The sequence below is a fragment of the Trichoderma atroviride genome, chromosome 4, assembly GCF_020647795.1.
Source record: "Trichoderma atroviride chromosome 4, complete sequence".
In the NCBI taxonomy this organism is placed as follows: Eukaryota; Fungi; Ascomycota; class Sordariomycetes; order Hypocreales; family Hypocreaceae; genus Trichoderma; species Trichoderma atroviride.
Window position 1 is genome coordinate 1,887,652 of NC_089403.1, and position 17,282 is coordinate 1,904,933.

Below are 17,282 nucleotides of genomic sequence, written 5' to 3' on the forward strand. Positions count from 1 at the left end.
GCCTTTTACTGTCCCTGGACCCCGCAATGAGCGCCCTGGGATGTTCGCTGCTGGCGATGACAGCAGGCAGCCTGCCTGACAAAGCTCTAAAAGATTGAAGCTTCTTAGTACATGATTCTGCCATCCATACATTTACTTCTCTTCACACTCCCTCTTCCTTTGAGCCTCTGCCGGTTTCAACGCTCCAGCTAGAGCATGAGATTTGCCGCTCAGAATGGACACCCTTCATGCGCCAACCGTGCCCTCAGGGCCGACATCCAATTTGAGTCAGAGAAACGGTGATGTAGGGAACCTGAGCTTTGGAGAACTCCAGCGGAAGAAGGATGATTTGGAGGCAGAACTAAAAGCCCTGGGAAGCGTCCTTGATTCGGTACGCAAGCAAACCCTGTGATCCATCCATCCAGATAATCATCGAACCTATCATTAATAAGATGGCTAGCATGGCGTTGATATGGAAACGCCGCTGTTGACCAGAGATGGCTTTCCTAGAGCAGATCTTGATATCGCCCAGAGTATATATAACTCGGAAATTCGCCCGTTGAGAGAATGTGCCATCTAACATGCCATGCTACAGTTCGCACAACAAGAGCGCGCATCATACGCCTACGTAACGACTACAAAAGTCTCATGGGGGTGATTGAAAAGTATCTCCACGAGCATTTTGCCAACCTCCAAGAGGGAGACGCAGCCCCAAGCACGGCTGGGGAGGAGCTCCGGATTTTGCCTGATTCCCAATCCGAACAGCTGGATGAGCCGTTTGCAAAAGTTAATTCCGTTGCGGCAAACAGTCCGGCCCAGCAGGCTGGCTTACAACCTGGCGATGAGATTCGCAACTTTGGCTACGTGAACCGATCCAATCACGATGGTCTCAAAAAGGTGGCAGAATGTGTTCAGGGTAATGAAGGAGTATGTTTCACGCAGTCCCATAGCCCGCTTTGGCTTTATTTCCTAACTATGTGTCAACAGGGAAACGTATTCATCAAAGTATCTCGGCCCGATGGAGTTGCTCGTCGCCAAGAGCTGAGATTAACGTTGACTCCGAGGAAAGATTGGGGTGGACGAGGGATGCTAGGCTGCCACATCTTGCCTCTGTAGTTTATTATTAGGATGTTGGTATCTTCGTGGATGGTAATCGGCAGTTATAACAATATCAAGGCGAGGTGTAGGTGGACTGAAAACAAAGGTAAACATGCTAGGGGATGACAATATGTATTTTTGTGTGTTCTATTTCCCCTTTCTACAGTATTAAATACCACGTCACAGACGTAGATATCAGCAGTTTAATGATACTCAAGTTTGTAGTACAATAGAGAATTATTGCGCTTTCGTCTTCATCACATCGTCATAATTATATTTTTATGAGCCTCTAAAGCTAATTATACATTTTATCTAGGATACACGGCACATATGCCAAGATGCTTTTATACCTTCTTAGGTCCAACCATGAGCTCAGGCTTCACCAGGGTGTCAAACTCATCCTCAGTCAGCGCCTGGAGCTCCATGGCACTCTGCTTCAGCGTCAACCCCTTCTTGTGGGCATTCTTGGCCACTTTGCTGGCCATGTCGTAGCCAATCTTGGGGTTGAGGCATGTCACCAGCATCAGGCTATTGAGGAGAACTGTTAGCTTTGCAATGTTTCCTTTCACCATAAACAGTGGACACATATGAAGGGGGGAGAATAAGAAGGAGGCTGCTTACGATTCCTTCATGATGCTGGCAATCTTCTCCTCATTTGCCTGCAGGCCTTGAACGAGGTTCTCCTCGAATGAGCGCATGCCATCGGCAAGGATGCGCGAGCTGTGCAGCAAGTTGCGGATCATCAGCGGCTTGTACACATTGAGTTCAAACTGGCCGTTCATGCCACCGATGGAGGTAGCGACGTTGTTGCCCATGACCTGAGCGCAAACCATGGTGAGAGCCTCGCACTGCGTGGGGTTGACCTTTCCGGGCATAATGCTGCTACCGGGCTCGTTCTCCGGCAGGATCAGCTCGCCAAGACCGCATCGGGGGCCGCTTCCCAAGTATCGGATATCCTGGGCAATCTTGGTGAGGGATCCGGCCAGGGTGTTCAAGCTACCATGAGCCTGGACGATGGCGTCGTGGGCGGCCAGCGCCTCGAACTTGTTTGGCGCAGTCTGGAAAGTGATGCCAGTCATCTTGCTGACCTCCTCGGCAATGCCCTCAGCAAATCCCTCAAAGGTGTTGATGCCAGTGCCGACAGCGGTACCACCTTGGGCCAACAGCTTCAAGTCGGGCAGGGAGCTCTCGACACGCTTGATACCAAAGTCAAGCTGGGCAACATAGCCAGAGAACTCCTGAGCCAAAGTGAGAGGAGTAGCATCTTGCAAGTGCGTGCGTCCAATCTTGATAATCTTCTTGGCTTCAAAGTCGTCCACCTTTGCCTGAAGAGCCGCTCGAAGGCTGTGGAGAGCGGGCAACAGATCATTCTGGAGCTCGAGAACGGCGGCGATGTGCATAACGGTGGGGAAAGTGTCGTTGGAGGAGGCGCTTCGGTTGACGTGGTCGTTGGGGTGGACGGGAGACTTGGAGCCCATCTTGCCGCCGAGGATCTCAATAGCACGGTTGGAGATGACCTCGTTGGCGTTCATGTTGGACTGGGTACCAGAGCCGGTCTGCCAGACGACGAGGGGGAAATGTTCAAGGAGCTTGCCATCGGCAACTTCCTGGGCGGCCTGCTGGATGGCCTGTCCGATCTTGGGATCTGCCGGTTATAAGATTGAGTTGTTAGCATTTATTTTTCTTGCATCTTGCTGTTTCTGTTTCCCCTTTCTCCATCTTCTAATCATCGCAACACTCGTGTGAGGTGTGTGCTGTGTGCTGCGCAAAGGCTGTAATCGCAAAAGCCAGCGTCCGCCCCTCTTCCAATCGTACCCATTGCGACACATATACTCGCTCGCATATTACGTACCAAGGCCATATTTCATGTTCACTGTGGCCGCAGCACCCTTGAGAATACCAAAGGCCGTGATAACCGGCGGGGGCATGCGGTCCTGGGGCTGGTTGATCTTGAAGTTGCCCAGCGATCGCTGCGTCTGGGCTCCCCAGTACTTGTCCGAGGGCACCTCGATCTCGCCAAAGGCGTCGCTCTCGATTCGCTTGTCGGCCATGTTGGATCGTGTGGCGTGGATGGCTCTGTAGCTGGTGGGAATCGTAGAGGCGGTTTGCAGAAGTGAAGTCTGCGGGGTGCACTGAGGGGAGGCACGAGCAGCCGATGCTGTTCTCAGCCATAGGCGCGATCCGGCGATCGCAACCGAGGCGGTTCTTGCCGATGCACTCCGAAGCATTTTGTGTGTCTTTTCACGTGCCCTTTTCCTTGTCTTTGTGTGTCCTCAAGGAAGCGAAACGGGCGCGGTGAGGCCAATTGGACTACTAGTAGTATACAGGGAGGGAATTAATGAAAGTCGTATATTCTAGAATAGGGGGAAAAAAGAAGCAAAAACCGTAGATTCCGGTTAAGTAAATATTCGGCTACGCCTTTTTCATATTCCCAACAAACGACCCGGCTTTTCCCTTAGCAGCTATGAAACGAGGGAAAAAATTAACCTAGTGGAGGTGAAGCTTTGCAGACTGAATTGCCGTGGCTTTCCTCCGCCATCGCCGGTTGCCATTGGGTTAGCTTCAGAAATGAAGAGCTACCTCCTGGCAAGATCAAATATACGTCCATACTACTGATGTATAATTTTTCTACAGATAACCAAAAGCTAAGATTAATTAATCAATTTTTTACTCTTCATAGACACCCACCTCTTCCTTACGGTAGCTGTTAGATGACGTATTTACATGTACCAGGATATCCCTGCAATCCGGGTACCTACTCGCTTGTACATACATAGCTCCAAGCTTCAATTCGATGATGACTAACGCTACAACTGGGGTTGAGCTTAAGTGAAGGCGGAGATGAAGGGCAAAGCAGACTTCACATACTTGCCTTCATGATGAGCTTGCAGTAAGCTAGAGTTAATCTATTCTTCCCCATTATATAGCTAATGTATTGCGTAAATGTACCGTGTTGGCACTCCCCCGATACTGCTCATTTCAGTAAAGCCAGACCTTGAATTGTAGCTCTTAAGTGCAGACTCTAAATGTCAGGGGAACCTGCCCAATGTCCCCAGGAGGAAGGAAATCTTGTGTTTATGCGGAGAATGAGAGGGGACCAAGCCTTTTTACCTCTGAATCAGCTCCTTGTACTGTGATAAATGGCTTACACAAGGGATCATGGCACATCTCACAACCCACGTTTGTTACGATATATGGTAGCAATTGCTCAGACGATCACGATGGGAAAAAAATAATGTCCAACAAGCACGCTTTGTCAAACCAGCCTCCGGCATCCGATGACCTTATTCTCGTGGTCTCGCCCAATCGTACCGAGACCTTTGAGCCCCTCTCTCGTCGCCCTTCTGGTTCTTCTCTCCTCTTGTTTCTTTGCCTTTCCCCTCACCTTCCCCTGGGAGCATGCCTAAAAAGGGAAAAGGACTCGACCAGCTAGGGCAGCTGAACGCAAAATACTTTCCGAGAACTACAATACATTCACTATTCTTCAAGGAATCTCTGTCCTCTCAGCCACCGAAAACCCCACGACCTTTTGACGTTGACGTGCTGATTATTCCAGGTGATTATTGACTCAAAAAGAGAGGGCTTGGAACCATACGGCCAGCAATCTGAACTTGCCAGAGAAGTTATTCAAATAGATCAGCCCACTTATACAGCTTCACTGAGAAACTTCTACGGGGTACATTTCAGAGGATTCCAAGGACGCAGAAACGGACTTTGATGACCATAATCAAGTCATAGCGACTTTCTATTTTCACGTCAACGAGGATAAGGCTCTTACTCAAATTTTGAAGGCACATAGGTAAAAATCCGTCTTCAAGAGTGTTTTGTGGACTTTTTGATCAAGCTATCGCCTAACCACCACCAACCTGAATCACTTAAAAACAGAGTTTTTATGAAGTCAGTTTCTCGATTTCAACTCTTGTTGAGGCAAATAGGCGTGGACGGACAGGACTCCCAAGGCCACATATGAATTTCGCCGACTTATACCATATTAAGCTGCTGAGGGACATCGCTACAGAGGAAGAGATTCGCAATCCTCCTCATAGCACTGTTCATATTGATGAGCCATCATTGCTTATAGCCAAGTATGGAGCTCAAGGAGGGCTAAGGCTTGGCTTTGGCAATACTTTCATGGAAGCTATCCGTCGTTCTGATATTGCTTCTGGAGATGGAGTTACACAAGTGAGGAATGGCCTATAATCGGTTATGGCGGAGCTACTGACAGCATGGCAGCCTTTTCAGTTAAGGACGACTCAGGACCTTGTGTATGGGATATATAACGGTAGGGAATGGTTTTAATGATGACCTTGATATCACCTTTTGCTCAGCCTTTGGAGATGTTAACTGATATTCGAGCCAAAGGATTTAATGTTTCTCTTCTTTAAATAGCCAATTGGTGTTTATCCATTTGTCTATTTACTTATTTCTTTTCGCTGTTACTTTGGGTAAACAGTCAATTTATCATATTCGTACTGGAGGGTTGTCTGCTTGCTCACCTTTTATCCGGACGAACAATTTATAGAATCCAAATTTGAGTCTAGTAAAATGAGCAGATTTTGAAAGTATTTTTTTTTGCTTTCAGCTTCGCTTGATGGAGGATTTCATTTGATCACTGTCATGGTGACGGCAGATGGAGTGCTGGTGGCTGCACTAAGCCGAGCCAGACAACTTACACCAGCGAGCAGGCACTTGTAACCACAGTGACCGAAACACCGTAGCGGGCAACTGTTGGCGCTGTGCTCTGTAATATCGTACACCGCACATTCGTTGGGACCTGAGGCAGCGCTGAAAAGGAGCCTCTAGGCAAGACTTGCAGCAGCAATGCAGGGCAGCATCAGAGATTTGCGCTACGAAGTACGGAGAACAAACCAGAATCAACAGATGGGTCCCGGGTCCTGAAACAGGCAGGCGGTGGCCGTGCAGGGCACCTTGGACAGCCTAGCAGCAGCGTTTACCGCCAGCGACTCTCGCCTCCCTGCCGGCAGAAAAAAAAAATTAGTAAAAAGTAGGCAGGGAGGAGGGGCGCCCAGCAAGGTCTCGCTCCAAGCAGGTAGCGGTGATGTCACGTGCGGTTAACCCACCCCTGGCGACTGAATTTTTCGCTTGACGCTGGGCGGCAGGCCTTGCTCCCCTTGTCCCAGTTCCCCGCCGCCTTCAAAAGAACTCAGGTCCAAGACTGTCTGGTGCAAGTTTTCGACGTCCACACCATCCTCGCGTCATCCACAAACCCACCAGGTATGCGCCCAACACATCACTTTTTCTTCCTCACCACCTCTGCTCTGCTCGTCTGCGTCTGCGAGCTGCTGGCCGTTTGAGACGTGTACTTGCTGGAACGAACCGTTACTTGTGATTAAAACTGGACATCTAGCGGACTAACGCCATCTCGCAGGACCCCGCCTGTTTACATCACCACACGCTCGTCGCTAATATCTCGAGCCTCTCAGTATGGCTGAGCAACAGACTCCCACCTTCAAGCTTGTGCTTGTCGGCGATGGTGGTACCGGCAAGGTGTGTTAACTCTTGGGTCCTGGCCTTCAATCGACGTCGCGTGCAACCGGGATCGAAAGCGACGCTTTCCACCTGACGTGTGGCGAACGAACGATTATTTTTTTCACCTCTTCCTTTGGCGATATCAGCCTTGACGTCCAACCCCCCGCTAACGATGGCTTTGAACGCGATAGACTACCTTTGTCAAGCGACACTTGACTGGTGAATTTGAGAAGAAGTACATGGCCACCCTCGGTGTCGAGGTTCACCCCCTTGGTTTCACCACGGTGAGTCCCAATACTCCCCGCCGCGAATCGGTAGCCGCCGCCCATATACTAATATTGTGATCAGAACTACGGTCAGATTCAGTTCGATGTCTGGGACACTGCTGGTCAGGAGAAGTTCGGTGGTCTTCGTGATGGTTACTACATCAACGGCCAGTGCGGCATCATCATGTTCGATGTGACATCTCGCATCACCTACAAGAACGTCCCCAACTGGCACCGTATGTTTTCCATTCTATCCGTCAGGAAAAACGCGTCCAAAGCTTCTAACTCGTTGGTTACTAGGTGATCTCGTCCGCGTCTGCGAAAACATCCCCATTGTCCTGTGCGGTAACAAGGTCGACGTCAAGGAGCGAAAGGTCAAGGCCAAGACTATTACCTTCCACCGCAAGAAGAACCTTCAGTACTACGACATCTCCGCCAAGTCCAACTACAACTTCGAGAAGCCCTTCCTGTGGCTTGCTCGCAAGCTGGTTGGCAACCCCCAGCTGGTTCGTACCACCATATATGCAAGGGGGAAAAAATCGCCCCATGACCATGCGCTGACTTTATCTCAATATAGGAGTTCGTTGCCGCCCCTGCTCTTGCTCCCCCCACTGCCCAGGTCGACGAGGCCCTCCTGGCTCAGTACAAGAAGGAGATGGACGACGCCGCAAACATGCCCCTTCCTGGTGAGCTGTCCGACGATGATCTGTAAACGACTCGCGCGACGGCGACAAAAGTGTTTTGTTTGACAATGCTGGGACATCCCGGATTACGTGGGAATTTGGCCATCGGCAGCTGGAATGACCGTTTATGATAAAGGAAGGAAATTTCCGGGTTCACAGGAGCTTGATTGGAGAGGGCAAGGCTATAATACCCTTGGTACCTCGTTTGGGGTAGATTATTGAGGCGTCGCCGCGGGGAGTTGCGGCAAAACCTAACCTAGCTAGACTTTTTTCATATTAAAGACACCTATTTCATACCACATTACCATTCTAACTATTCTTCCCGTTTCCCTTGGCACGAGGGTGAGCTTTGCACTGCCTAGGTACCAATTGTACCAATAGAGAGTCAGGTGAAAACAAGCTATAAACAGGTACGAACTACTGCTACTATCTTAGTACTAAGGTGCTATGCAAATCCAGGGCTGCATATGACAGCTTATTACTTACATGTAGTATTGAGTTACCCGACACCTACTGCTTTTAGTATTACTAAGAGGCTGCTCAGACCTCTCTTTGCTTTTTACTGGTCTTGAGCCAATCCTGGCAAAGACGCAAGTATATTTACTGGGTATGCTAATACTAATAATACTCATACTGGCCTGTTCGCCAAGTACTGATACAACGCAGCAACAGCTAGCCAAAACACCTGTTTCTTGCATATTTTGACATGTCCGCACATATAATACGTACGCTTACACGGCCAAGGGGTGCAAAGAAAAATAGGGACCGCAAAATGAAGATACACGCACACGTCCAAAATATGAAGACTTTTTTATTCAAAGAAACGTTATCTGGTACTACACCCTAGCTATGGCTTAATAAAAGTGTATATAATTAGTTGATATAAGTATGGGTGTTTTAAAGATCATAGTAGTAGCAATTGTAGCAACAGTAGCAAAAGCAGTAATAGCAGTAATAACCTATTAATGCTACAACTAAAGTGCTGGATAACTCTACAACGTAGCTTTACGCACACCTGGTGCGCGTGCAGTATTGGCCAGCGAGACATTCAGATTGCTCGGAATGCATGCCGGACAACGCATTCATGTATGTACTCGTATGGCTCCGTATTGATACTCCATACGACGAGCAAGCAGCCCAGCATGCACTGCTTACCCCTGCCTATAACATCCCGCCTACAAAGTGCTAGGAATATGCTGCAGAAACTCAGGCAGATATGGAGCAGGCGCTGTACACATATGCAGAACCACTTGACGGGCAGAGAGATGAAGATGTAATGTTGGCCCGAAGAAGAAACCTAGAATAGAACGAAGAAGGTTGGGCAGATGTGGATGGAGCTTGACAAGGCTCCATAGGCTCTGCTCTCGTTGGCCCTGCGCTGGCTAGTCGGTTTTTTTGTGCTCCTCCCGTCAACTGCGGTGAAGAAAAAGGGCCAAATTGTTGTGGCTGGGGATAGGTAGATGGGGATATGCGGGATGCAAGACGCATGTAGAAGCAGGTGGCCAGGCCCTTTGACACGTATTATATGTTACATGGGAAGCGTGTGTTGTATACCTGTATGTATGAGTATGTATAGGTGAGGTAGCAAATTGGGGTAAAAGGAAGTATACTGGGTACACGTATAATGTGTGGGAGCTTTGGAGGTCTATGACTGCAGACATGTACGATTGGGGAATTATTGACGGGCCATTGGAAGCGGAAATTGATATGTTTGATGGAAATTTGGTGCTACACCAGGCAAGTAAAACTTGACTTGCAATACTGGCTGAAGCTCGGGAGTTTCGGTATCCTTTGCTTTGCTGTCTTGAAACTTGGCTGCAAGCTGGAGAGATGGATGGCCAGACTTGACGCATCGGTCCGGAGAAAGGACGAGAGGCAATAGATGAGTGGGAAGAGACGGAGCAAGTGGAGCTTTGCAGCAGAGCAGGGGGAGGGAACGTTTGCGACGAAGCCGAAACGAGAGAGAGAGACTGACTGAGATATGAGACGGAGAGCAGCAGTGGGCAAAAAGGCGGAAAGGGAGACAAAACAAGCATTCAATTAATCGTACATAGATTAGGCTGGGCAAATCTACCGAGGCCAACGCATCACAATTGGGCACATCTGCCTTACCGTTGAAGAGGTTGGAGCAGCAGCGTCGAATATGATAGGCCAATGGCCGCCGGCATGTACGACGAAGCTGTAGCCACCAATGCACGGCAAGGTAGCAGCCAGGACGGAGAAGTGCTCAGGGAGGTATAGCTGGAGAAGGCGGTCAAGAAGATGTGAGCGAGCGAGTGTGTGGAAGGCGTGAGAGGCGTGAGAGGCGGATTGAGAGTGAGAGACGGATTGAGAGTGAGAGACGGAGCCAAGGTCCAGAGGATTGCTACAGCTTTCGAGAGGATCACGATGATCAGATGTTATAATGACTGAGTGCTTTGAATTGATCTCAACTGGACGTCTCATACATCCAATATAGTACTGTAGGTATCCTCTGCTCGGATACAGACAGCACAGCCAAGGCCTGGTGGGTGCTGGATGCTCGTCCTGCTCCATTCATGCGTGCTCATACATTTGCCTACATATTACAACGCACAACGTGGCGGCTCTAAAACGGGGGGCTGGGCGCTAAGACGATCCACCAGGCAGTCCCTTTTGGTCCTTTTGGTGTTTGCGACGAGGTATAGCGGATGCAGCAGCAGCAGCTAGTCGAGGCAATGGCCTGAGTTGAGGGAAGCTATCGAGTCCACGTTGGAGTGCTTGCATGGCCGGCTCCATTTAAGCGACAGCGGTGTCGACAAGACGATCAATAGGGTGTTGATGAGATGGCCATGGATGGCATGACTAGCAGCAGCAGCAGTGAGAAGGGAGAGAAAAGTCACGCTGCTCTGTAGACATGGACGGCTTAATAATGCCTACCTGGATGTACACATACATGCCTACTCCATTACTCGTGTGGATGGATCAGCATTGGGCATTTGTGGTGCTCAGCGATGATGGAATCTGCTGTTTTGTTTGTTTTGTTTTGTTTACTTGCTGCTGCGCCAGGTACTTTTCATACTACTACTAGTACAGTAGTACGGCGAGCCCGATGCGGCCAAAAGTAAACAAACCAATTCTTCACTAGCAGCACGAGAGCATTCATTCTCGCACTACCACCCAACGGAGCAGCATCGCGCGCTCACGGCTGACGCTAGTCGAGACAATATACGATTAGGGATCAGATGCAGTACATTGTACTTGTACAGTAATTCTGGGCGGTGGCATTGGGTGGCATGCACGTCGCCAAAAGACTAAAGCGGCGAGAACGCTGAGGCGGGGACCATGCAAGCACTCAGCAAGCAAGGTATCGTGTACGCCTCTCATGCGTTCGCTGGCCAAGGCATCCTGGTCATGCTGGCCTTCCATTGCATGGGTCGGCTGTTCTTTGTTCTTCAGTTGTCGACGGCGTCCAAAAGAGAGCTGTACTCTGCATGGCGGTAGTGCATTGCTCCAGACAGGGGTGTCAATGACCAGAAGAAGGAATAATAATGATTAATAAAGCGAAAATATGAGAGGAGCTCGCAGAAGACGATGATTAATTTAATGAAAGCAGAGAGCTTCATGAGATGGAAGCTTTGTAGGACCCTTGCACGTGCTACGCGTGTTTTTTTGGCCATGTTTCCCCATTCGGACATGCCAGTGCCAGGCGCGCGACGTGATTTGCACGCGGGCTCAAGCCTTACTTTTTCTCAGTCTTTATTTTTTTTGTTTGGAAAATCAATTCAAAGGTTCAAGCTGCAAAATAGAGCTAGCAGAGGGGCCTCTTTTTTTTCTCCTCAAGACGGGGGGGTGACTTGGCAGCCTGCCGCCGCTACAGAGGCCCGAGTCACTGCTACCGACCGCGCTGAGACCTTGGCCCAAAAGACCCCTGTAGCCACTCACGCCCCCCCCCTTCCGGGCACCACCGGGCCACAGCTCCAGTGCGCCAAGGGACCGCCTGTGGTGCGTGCTGTGCGTGCTGTAACCTGCTGTACTATGCGCTGTCCACGGCAAGTAGCTGTACCGGGCCCCCATGTACTGTACCTAATCGCCTTGCCGATGCAACTGGAGCTCCATGTACCTACCCAATGCCCACCGCCTCCTGCACGTCCACAAACCTGCCCGTCCCAGCACCTTCACCACGTCGTTGCTCGCTACACGTCGTATCTTGCATTTTCTCTTCCACGCATCTGCCTCTTCCCCTTGGCTCTACTCCTGGTCGGGGCTCCAGTTCTCTCTTTTTCTTTATTTTCATCTTTAATCCTTCGTGTCCCCCCCCCTAATCCTCTTCCATCTGCCTCTCCAAGCTCATCCAAGAGTAATGCCTCGAGGCGCCTCTTAGACCAAAACAATAACAACAAAAACAAACCACACACTCCTCCACCACCATGGCCGCTCCTCTCACGCCGCCCTCCAGCATGGCTGATATGGATCGCCAGCATCAGCACGAGCTTCACCAGCAGCATCTGCGGCATGTCAGCTCACCGTCTCCTGTGCGAACCTCTGAGCCCCTTTCCAGCCTGGCCCAGAGCGCGCTCCCCGCCGTCTCATCCCCCACCACAGATAGACACCCCAAGGGCAAGAGAAAGAGAACAGCGTATGTCCCTTGTATTCTGAAGCTTCCTATCTTGATTAATCCTGTCCGAGGGCCATTGGCGATCGTCTTCTGCGCGGAATTGATGCCAATTGACCCCTGGCAAGCGTGTTGCGCAAGCTGGCTAACATGTGTTGTTGTTGTTGCTCCCACTAGCACCAAGGACAAGATGATCCTCGAAGAGGCATACTCCATCAACCCCAAGCCCGATAAGCAGGCGCGTCTTGAGATCGTGAACCGCGTGTCACTTAATGAAAAGGAAGTTCAGGTATGTCATGCACTTTAACATTGCCCTGTCAGCCCTTGAACCCGAGCCAGGATCTGGGGGGGACCCAACGCGTCTCCAGATTAAAGCCAATTAAACCTTTATGCAACCTTTTATGCCCAAAGACAACCACAGACACAAAGCTGACATGGGCCTCACCGAATTAGATCTGGTTCCAGAACCGAAGACAGAACGATAGGCGCAAGTCCCGTCCGCTGTCACCGCAGGAGCTGGCGGCTCTGCGCTTCAGCGGCATGCACAACATCACGTCGGATCCCATCACCTCCCGCAGCATCGTCGTCGAGCTGGACCCATCGGCCTTCTACCTCTCCGACCATTCCCAGACTCACGACCATTCTCCGACATCACCGCCTCATCTTCCCACCAGCCCGATACATGCGCACCCCCACCACGGTGCTGGCGAGGCTATCCACGCCACGCCTGCATCCCGGTATGCCTCTCAGCCTTTCTCTGCAAGCAACCAGCCGCACGTCACACCGCAACGACAAATGTTCCCACCCTCGCAGGAGGACGCCAACCATCCCTCTCAGTCCTTCTCTGGCTCCGTTGGCTATCTCGCAAACCGCTGGAACCTGGGTAACACGTACGCCACGCCTCTCTCGCGTGATAACTCCTACAAGTAAGTTGTCTGCCATAGGATCTATACCTTCTTCACCTTCCCTTACTCATATACTGACTCTTGCATCATAGATTCGATCCTTTCTACCCTTCCTCTTGCTCATCTAATACATCTGGAGCCAATCGGTCGCACATGCGTCTCTCCCTCTCTCTTGAAGGCAAGGCCGAGTTGGTGCCCAACAACGAATTCTCGCCGATCCGTGAAACCCCATCAAGACCTTCATCTACTCTACCGTCTCTGTCGCTTCGACGGGGCCTTCAGCGTAGCCATAGTGCACTCCCTGCTGTCACTCTGCCACCCATCTCAACCCTGACCAACTCGCTTCCACCACATCTTGTTCGTGGCCGCTCTCGTGATGTTCATGCTTGGGAGCTGTGCGCGGATTCCGAAACCCGAGACGAGCTGACGGCTCAGGCCGAGCATGAGTCCAGCGGCTCTGCCATCGCCGCCATCAGCTTGCTCCGTTCCACCAGCAGTATTTTGCAACCCAACACTGCCAAGCGCAATGCATCGCAGACAAAGTATGCGCGCTCTCGCCTGATCAAGAAGCCCAGATTCAATCGTACTACTTCCAGTGTTGCTCGGCTAGAGACGTGCTGGGTCAGTGATGAAAAATCACGGGAATCCTGCCACGCAAAGATGAATGTCTCCATGCTTGTCTCCCCGTCTGACTCGGACAAGGAGAACTGGAGCCCCAGACGTGATGGAAGTTCTGCAGAGGGCCGTCGACAGATGCCGCCCGGCAGTCCCATCAGATCACAGAGTGCCAGACGAATCGGTCGAGTGCTGCAGGGTCGAAAGAGCCCAGCATTCCTGATGCGTTCCAACACTGTGCCGTCCGAGGCTCGTTCACCTGCCAAGACGGGGATTTACACTTTGGCCGATTTGGAGCCCAAGGCAGAGTCTCCACGGGACGATGAAGTAAGCAGATTCATGTGTGGCGAGGTCAGCCCCAGCAAAAAGGGCGACATGGACTGTGTCGCAGGCCTACTGTCCCTGAGCCAAGGCGCTTGGAGATAATCGCGCATGCATATGCACCGAAGCCACAAAAACAGAGGATGAAGGAGCAAACATACACCCAGGATTGCAGATACACGGACACCTTCTTTTGAGCATTGTTTTCTTTGTTTTTCTACGAAGACATGACTTTTTTTTTTTAAGGAAAACATTGATTGTTTTTCATTTACCAACGGGGGCGAGAATGAGAGACATCTTTCCTCTCCTTTTTTTTGGTTTCTCTTCTTCCCCCTTGACGACTTTTGATAATTTCTCATTTGTTCTTTGAAGAGAGGTGGGGTGAAACACACCTACCCATTATTAACATTTTATTGTGTTTTTTCTTCCTCTTTTCTTTCCTTTCCGGCTTTGGATCAAGAGACTGGAAATGAGCTTTGCTGGATAGACGGATACTGGCAAACCTGGGAGGCAACTCGTGCTTTTAATAATGTGTGTTTGGATTTTTTTTTTGTTTTTTTTTTTTTTGTTTAACACGGCCTGCGACTGGTTTGCAAAAAGAAAACAAATGTTTCTGGAAATTGTTTTTTTCTTTACGGAGGAAGGGGGGGGTTTGTGCATCACAAGAAAATGGAGCTGATTGCCGTTTGATCAGATATAAAGGAGGGGGGGACAGCATATTTCAATGGGCGTATTATGGATGGAACGGCCTTACTGGTGGGAAAAAGAAACAAAGAAACAAAGTACTGTTCCGTCTACGTTGGCCTTTTGCATAGCACGCCAATGAACAACAACAATGTTTAGTTTTAGAGAAATTAGAATCTGATTTTGAAGAAATCTGTGCGAATAAATGTTTCGCATTGTATCTTTGCAATTCAAACTGCTCAAGATCTTTTGCTCAAGCCGTGTCTAGCTATCTACTCTAAGCTATAGACTGTATAAGGTAATAGTTGTAAAAAATGAGAGAACCAAAGACAACCCAGAGGGGGCAGCGTCCATATAAGGGAGCCCACCATTCATACTCCAACGCCAACAAAAAAAACTCCCAGCATATCTACATCTAGATGTTCAGCAAAGGTGGCCAATAAGGGGCGCAACAAAGCAACAAGATAAAAAACTTGACAAGACACGCTTATATATTCGTAAAAGGGGGTCCAAGAAAAAGCATGTGTCAGTCGTAATCACATGCCCAGCATGCTCATCTGTCTCCTGATAGGGCTGGCGGCGGTACTACCCTCTTCGCTAGCATAATAAGCACTGTCGGTGTCAATATCCCAGCTGTCATCCTCTTCCTCTTCGCCAGAGGGTGAAATGCCAGACGCATCGAAGGGCTTCTGAGCGGCGGCGCGGACGTTCCATCGCAGGGTGCGGCTGACGCTGTCGAACCACTCAGTGTCGGTTCGAGTGACGGTAGGGAAGGGATATTGCGACGCAGTGATGGTAACATGGTCGCCTTGCTTGAGCTCGACTCGGCCCTTGCCGTCAAAAGCACAGTAGGCGGTGGCTCGAGAATTGCGTGGCACGGCAATACGGAGTGCCATGGTGTCGGAGAGGACCATGGGTCGGAACGAGAGAGTGTGCGGGCAGATGGGAGTCAAGAGAATGGCGGGAATGTCAGGGTGGACAAGAGAGCCGCCCGCTGAAAGAGAGTAGGCTGTCGAACCGGTAGGCGTAGAGAAGATGCAGCCGTCGGCTTGGACCACAGTCAGGAGCTCATCATCTCCGTAGAGCTCAAGGTTTGAGACGTAAGGAGATGGGCCACGGTCAATGACAAGCTCGTTGAGGACCTCGAATTGCTCTCCTTCGTCCATGGGGTTGCCGTTGGATCCTTGTCTATAGACGGTGCAAGTGAAACGCATGCGCAGATTAATCTTCATACCATCATCGCCCATGACTCGGTTCAGATGCTTTTTATAGTGTTCAAACTCAAAAGTGGTCATGAAGCCAAGACTTCCCAAGCTGAATGAGAGGACAGGAGGCACCACGCGCTGGAAGAGCCATGAGGTGAAGAGGACCGTGCCGTCGCCGCCCAGGGTGAGAACGAGATCAAACTTCTCAGGCTGGCTCCAGCACAGATCCGGGGTCCAATATCTGAGCATGTTTTCAAATCGCGCATCTCCAGCGACGATGCTTGCCGCATTAAAGCGCTTTGAGTTGCGCAGCTTGGCATCGACGTAGACGTTGACTCCGACATCAGATCCATAACGAGGGGTTTGCAAGAGCCACGTTGTCAGCTCCCGTGTGAGGTAAACAAGCTGGTTATCCCGAGCCTTGGTGACAATCATGATATTGCGCACTGCTTGCTTGATGGGGCGTCGTTGAAGCTGCTTGGAGACTTCACGCACGCTGGTCGCAGTCTGGACCAAGCGTGAATGTGACATGGACTCATCGTTCTTAATCTCCTCGAGGACCTTATCGATGTCGACAGCATCATCGAATCGCTGGTGGTAGAAACATGGCGATAGCAGATTGCTGATTGCTGTGGTTGGTGTAGATCGCTTCTTGGCTAGATCTTGGAGCGCATCGGCGAGCTGTTGGGGACTGGCGGCGGCGGACGAGGAGCCGCCGTTGACACCCTGAGGGAATAACATGTTATTGAACGAAAGTGCCTCTGGCTTCCGGGGACGAGAGACGGAAGAATTGGTGAATGCGAGCGCCTTCAGGATAGTTTGGCGGGGAACAAGCTCAAGCGACGCGGCTGCTTGATAAGCTTCGCGCTGCTGTTGCGCCAGCTGTTGCGCCTCCGGTTTGAGCTGGCTGGAGTCCGCAGTTGAGAAAATGGCGGTCTTAGGCGACGCCACGGTCGAGGGCTCTGCTGGTGAAATAACAACAGAGGTCACGGGAAAATCCGAGGCACCAGAGCCACCTAGTGATGGGATAGCGGTAGAGGGGAGGTTCGACTCAAGTTCATAGCGAGAGGCCTTGGTGACGTTGACGGACAGGTTATGAATGCCGGACGAGGACTTGGGGCGGCGGTCTAATATGTCGTCGGACTTAGCCAAGAGTCGCGAGGCAGGGCGGTCCTGCGACTCAAGTCCGCCGTTGCTCTCGGGGGAAGGATGGAGGTCGGTCCGAGGCGAAACAGTGCCGTCCATGATTACTATAGCAGGCGGTAGTGCGGTTGCAGCGCGTTATAGCGATAGGCAGTGGATTATCAACCACGGGCTTAGTGGAGGGTGGACAGTAAATTCCGGGATGGGCGCAGCGCAGACTTTGTCCCGGGATCCGTGTTCCGTGGAACGCTGTAGAACAGTGTAAGCAGAAGCTTCCCGTTGCGAAAGCCCATTGACTGGCGGCGAGCCGGCGCTTCTAA

At 50.7% G+C, this 17,282-nt stretch overlaps 6 protein-coding genes across 6 annotated transcripts; 3 read left to right on the plus strand and 3 right to left on the minus strand.

Annotated features, from left to right (window-relative positions):
* Positions 1–65: 65 nt before the first annotated feature.
* TrAtP1_007937 (uncharacterized protein) lies at positions 66–1,328 on the plus strand. The gene is made up of 4 exons (XM_014092734.2): positions 66–370; positions 440–512; positions 575–906; positions 967–1,328. The coding sequence occupies exons 1-4, from the start codon at positions 215–217 to the stop codon at positions 1,093–1,095; spliced, it is 690 nt and encodes a 229-aa protein (XP_013948209.1). The 5' UTR covers positions 66–214; the 3' UTR covers positions 1,096–1,328.
* A 7-nt stretch (positions 1,329–1,335) lies between these two features.
* TrAtP1_007938 (uncharacterized protein) lies at positions 1,336–3,633 on the minus strand. The gene is made up of 3 exons (XM_014092735.2): positions 2,930–3,633; positions 1,699–2,722; positions 1,336–1,605 (listed from the first exon to the last, which is right to left on the minus strand). Exons 1-3 carry the CDS (start codon positions 3,303–3,305, stop codon positions 1,422–1,424), a joined length of 1,584 nt encoding a protein of 527 aa, XP_013948210.2. The 5' UTR covers positions 3,306–3,633; the 3' UTR covers positions 1,336–1,421.
* Positions 3,634–6,138: 2,505 nt separating this feature from the next.
* On the plus strand, positions 6,139–7,827 carry TrAtP1_007939 (uncharacterized protein). The gene is made up of 6 exons (XM_066113728.1): positions 6,139–6,312; positions 6,467–6,585; positions 6,759–6,851; positions 6,916–7,069; positions 7,134–7,339; positions 7,411–7,827. The coding sequence occupies exons 2-6, from the start codon at positions 6,523–6,525 to the stop codon at positions 7,543–7,545; spliced, it is 651 nt and encodes a 216-aa protein (XP_065969815.1). The 5' UTR covers positions 6,139–6,312; positions 6,467–6,522; the 3' UTR covers positions 7,546–7,827.
* A 1,204-nt stretch (positions 7,828–9,031) lies between these two features.
* TrAtP1_013354 (uncharacterized protein) lies at positions 9,032–9,562 on the minus strand. The gene is made up of 2 exons (XM_066115879.1): positions 9,127–9,562; positions 9,032–9,070 (listed from the first exon to the last, which is right to left on the minus strand). The coding sequence occupies exons 1-2, from the start codon at positions 9,550–9,552 to the stop codon at positions 9,038–9,040; spliced, it is 459 nt and encodes a 152-aa protein (XP_065969816.1). The 5' UTR covers positions 9,553–9,562; the 3' UTR covers positions 9,032–9,037.
* Positions 9,563–11,294: 1,732 nt separating this feature from the next.
* Positions 11,295–14,812, plus strand: TrAtP1_007940 (uncharacterized protein). Its single transcript, XM_014092737.2, has 4 exons — positions 11,295–12,113; positions 12,267–12,378; positions 12,543–13,015; positions 13,087–14,812. Exons 1-4 carry the CDS (start codon positions 11,905–11,907, stop codon positions 14,033–14,035), a joined length of 1,743 nt encoding a protein of 580 aa, XP_013948212.2. The 5' UTR covers positions 11,295–11,904; the 3' UTR covers positions 14,036–14,812.
* Positions 14,813–15,150: 338 nt separating this feature from the next.
* Positions 15,151–17,064, minus strand: TrAtP1_007941 (uncharacterized protein; the record flags this gene model as incomplete). Its single annotated transcript, XM_014092738.2, has 1 exon — positions 15,151–17,064. The coding sequence occupies one exon, from the start codon at positions 17,062–17,064 to the stop codon at positions 15,151–15,153; it is 1,914 nt and encodes a 637-aa protein (XP_013948213.2).
* Positions 17,065–17,282: the final 218 nt, after the last annotated feature.

Excerpts from the sequence above, each read along its gene's own strand:
- TrAtP1_007937 (XM_014092734.2), top strand. The coding sequence starts at position 215 with ATGGACACCCTTCATGCGCCAACCGTGCCCTCAGGGCCGACATCCAAT. Across the intron at positions 371-439 it reads TGGGAAGCGTCCTTGATTCG|CATGGCGTTGATATGGAAAC; the intron begins GTACGCAAGCAA and ends TAAGATGGCTAG. Across the intron at positions 513-574 it reads AGATCTTGATATCGCCCAGA|TTCGCACAACAAGAGCGCGC; the intron begins GTATATATAACT and ends GCCATGCTACAG.
- TrAtP1_007938 (XM_014092735.2), bottom strand. The coding sequence starts at position 3,305 with ATGCTTCGGAGTGCATCGGCAAGAACCGCCTCGGTTGCGATCGCCGGA. Across the intron at positions 2,723-2,929 it reads GAACATGAAATATGGCCTTG|ATCCCAAGATCGGACAGGCC; the intron begins GTACGTAATATG and ends TATAACCGGCAG. Across the intron at positions 1,606-1,698 it reads GCCAGCATCATGAAGGAATC|CCTGATGCTGGTGACATGCC; the intron begins GTAAGCAGCCTC and ends TCTCCTCAATAG.
- TrAtP1_007939 (XM_066113728.1), top strand. The coding sequence starts at position 6,523 with ATGGCTGAGCAACAGACTCCCACCTTCAAGCTTGTGCTTGTCGGCGAT. Across the intron at positions 6,852-6,915 it reads ACCCCCTTGGTTTCACCACG|AACTACGGTCAGATTCAGTT; the intron begins GTGAGTCCCAAT and ends TATTGTGATCAG. Across the intron at positions 7,070-7,133 it reads GAACGTCCCCAACTGGCACC|GTGATCTCGTCCGCGTCTGC; the intron begins GTATGTTTTCCA and ends GTTGGTTACTAG.
- TrAtP1_013354 (XM_066115879.1), bottom strand. The coding sequence starts at position 9,552 with ATGCTTGTTTTGTCTCCCTTTCCGCCTTTTTGCCCACTGCTGCTCTCC. Across the intron at positions 9,071-9,126 it reads ACACATTATACGTGTACCCA|GTATACAACACACGCTTCCC; the intron begins GTATACTTCCTT and ends TCATACATACAG.
- TrAtP1_007940 (XM_014092737.2), top strand. The coding sequence starts at position 11,905 with ATGGCCGCTCCTCTCACGCCGCCCTCCAGCATGGCTGATATGGATCGC. Across the intron at positions 12,114-12,266 it reads GGCAAGAGAAAGAGAACAGC|CACCAAGGACAAGATGATCC; the intron begins GTATGTCCCTTG and ends TGCTCCCACTAG. Across the intron at positions 12,379-12,542 it reads TTAATGAAAAGGAAGTTCAG|ATCTGGTTCCAGAACCGAAG; the intron begins GTATGTCATGCA and ends TCACCGAATTAG.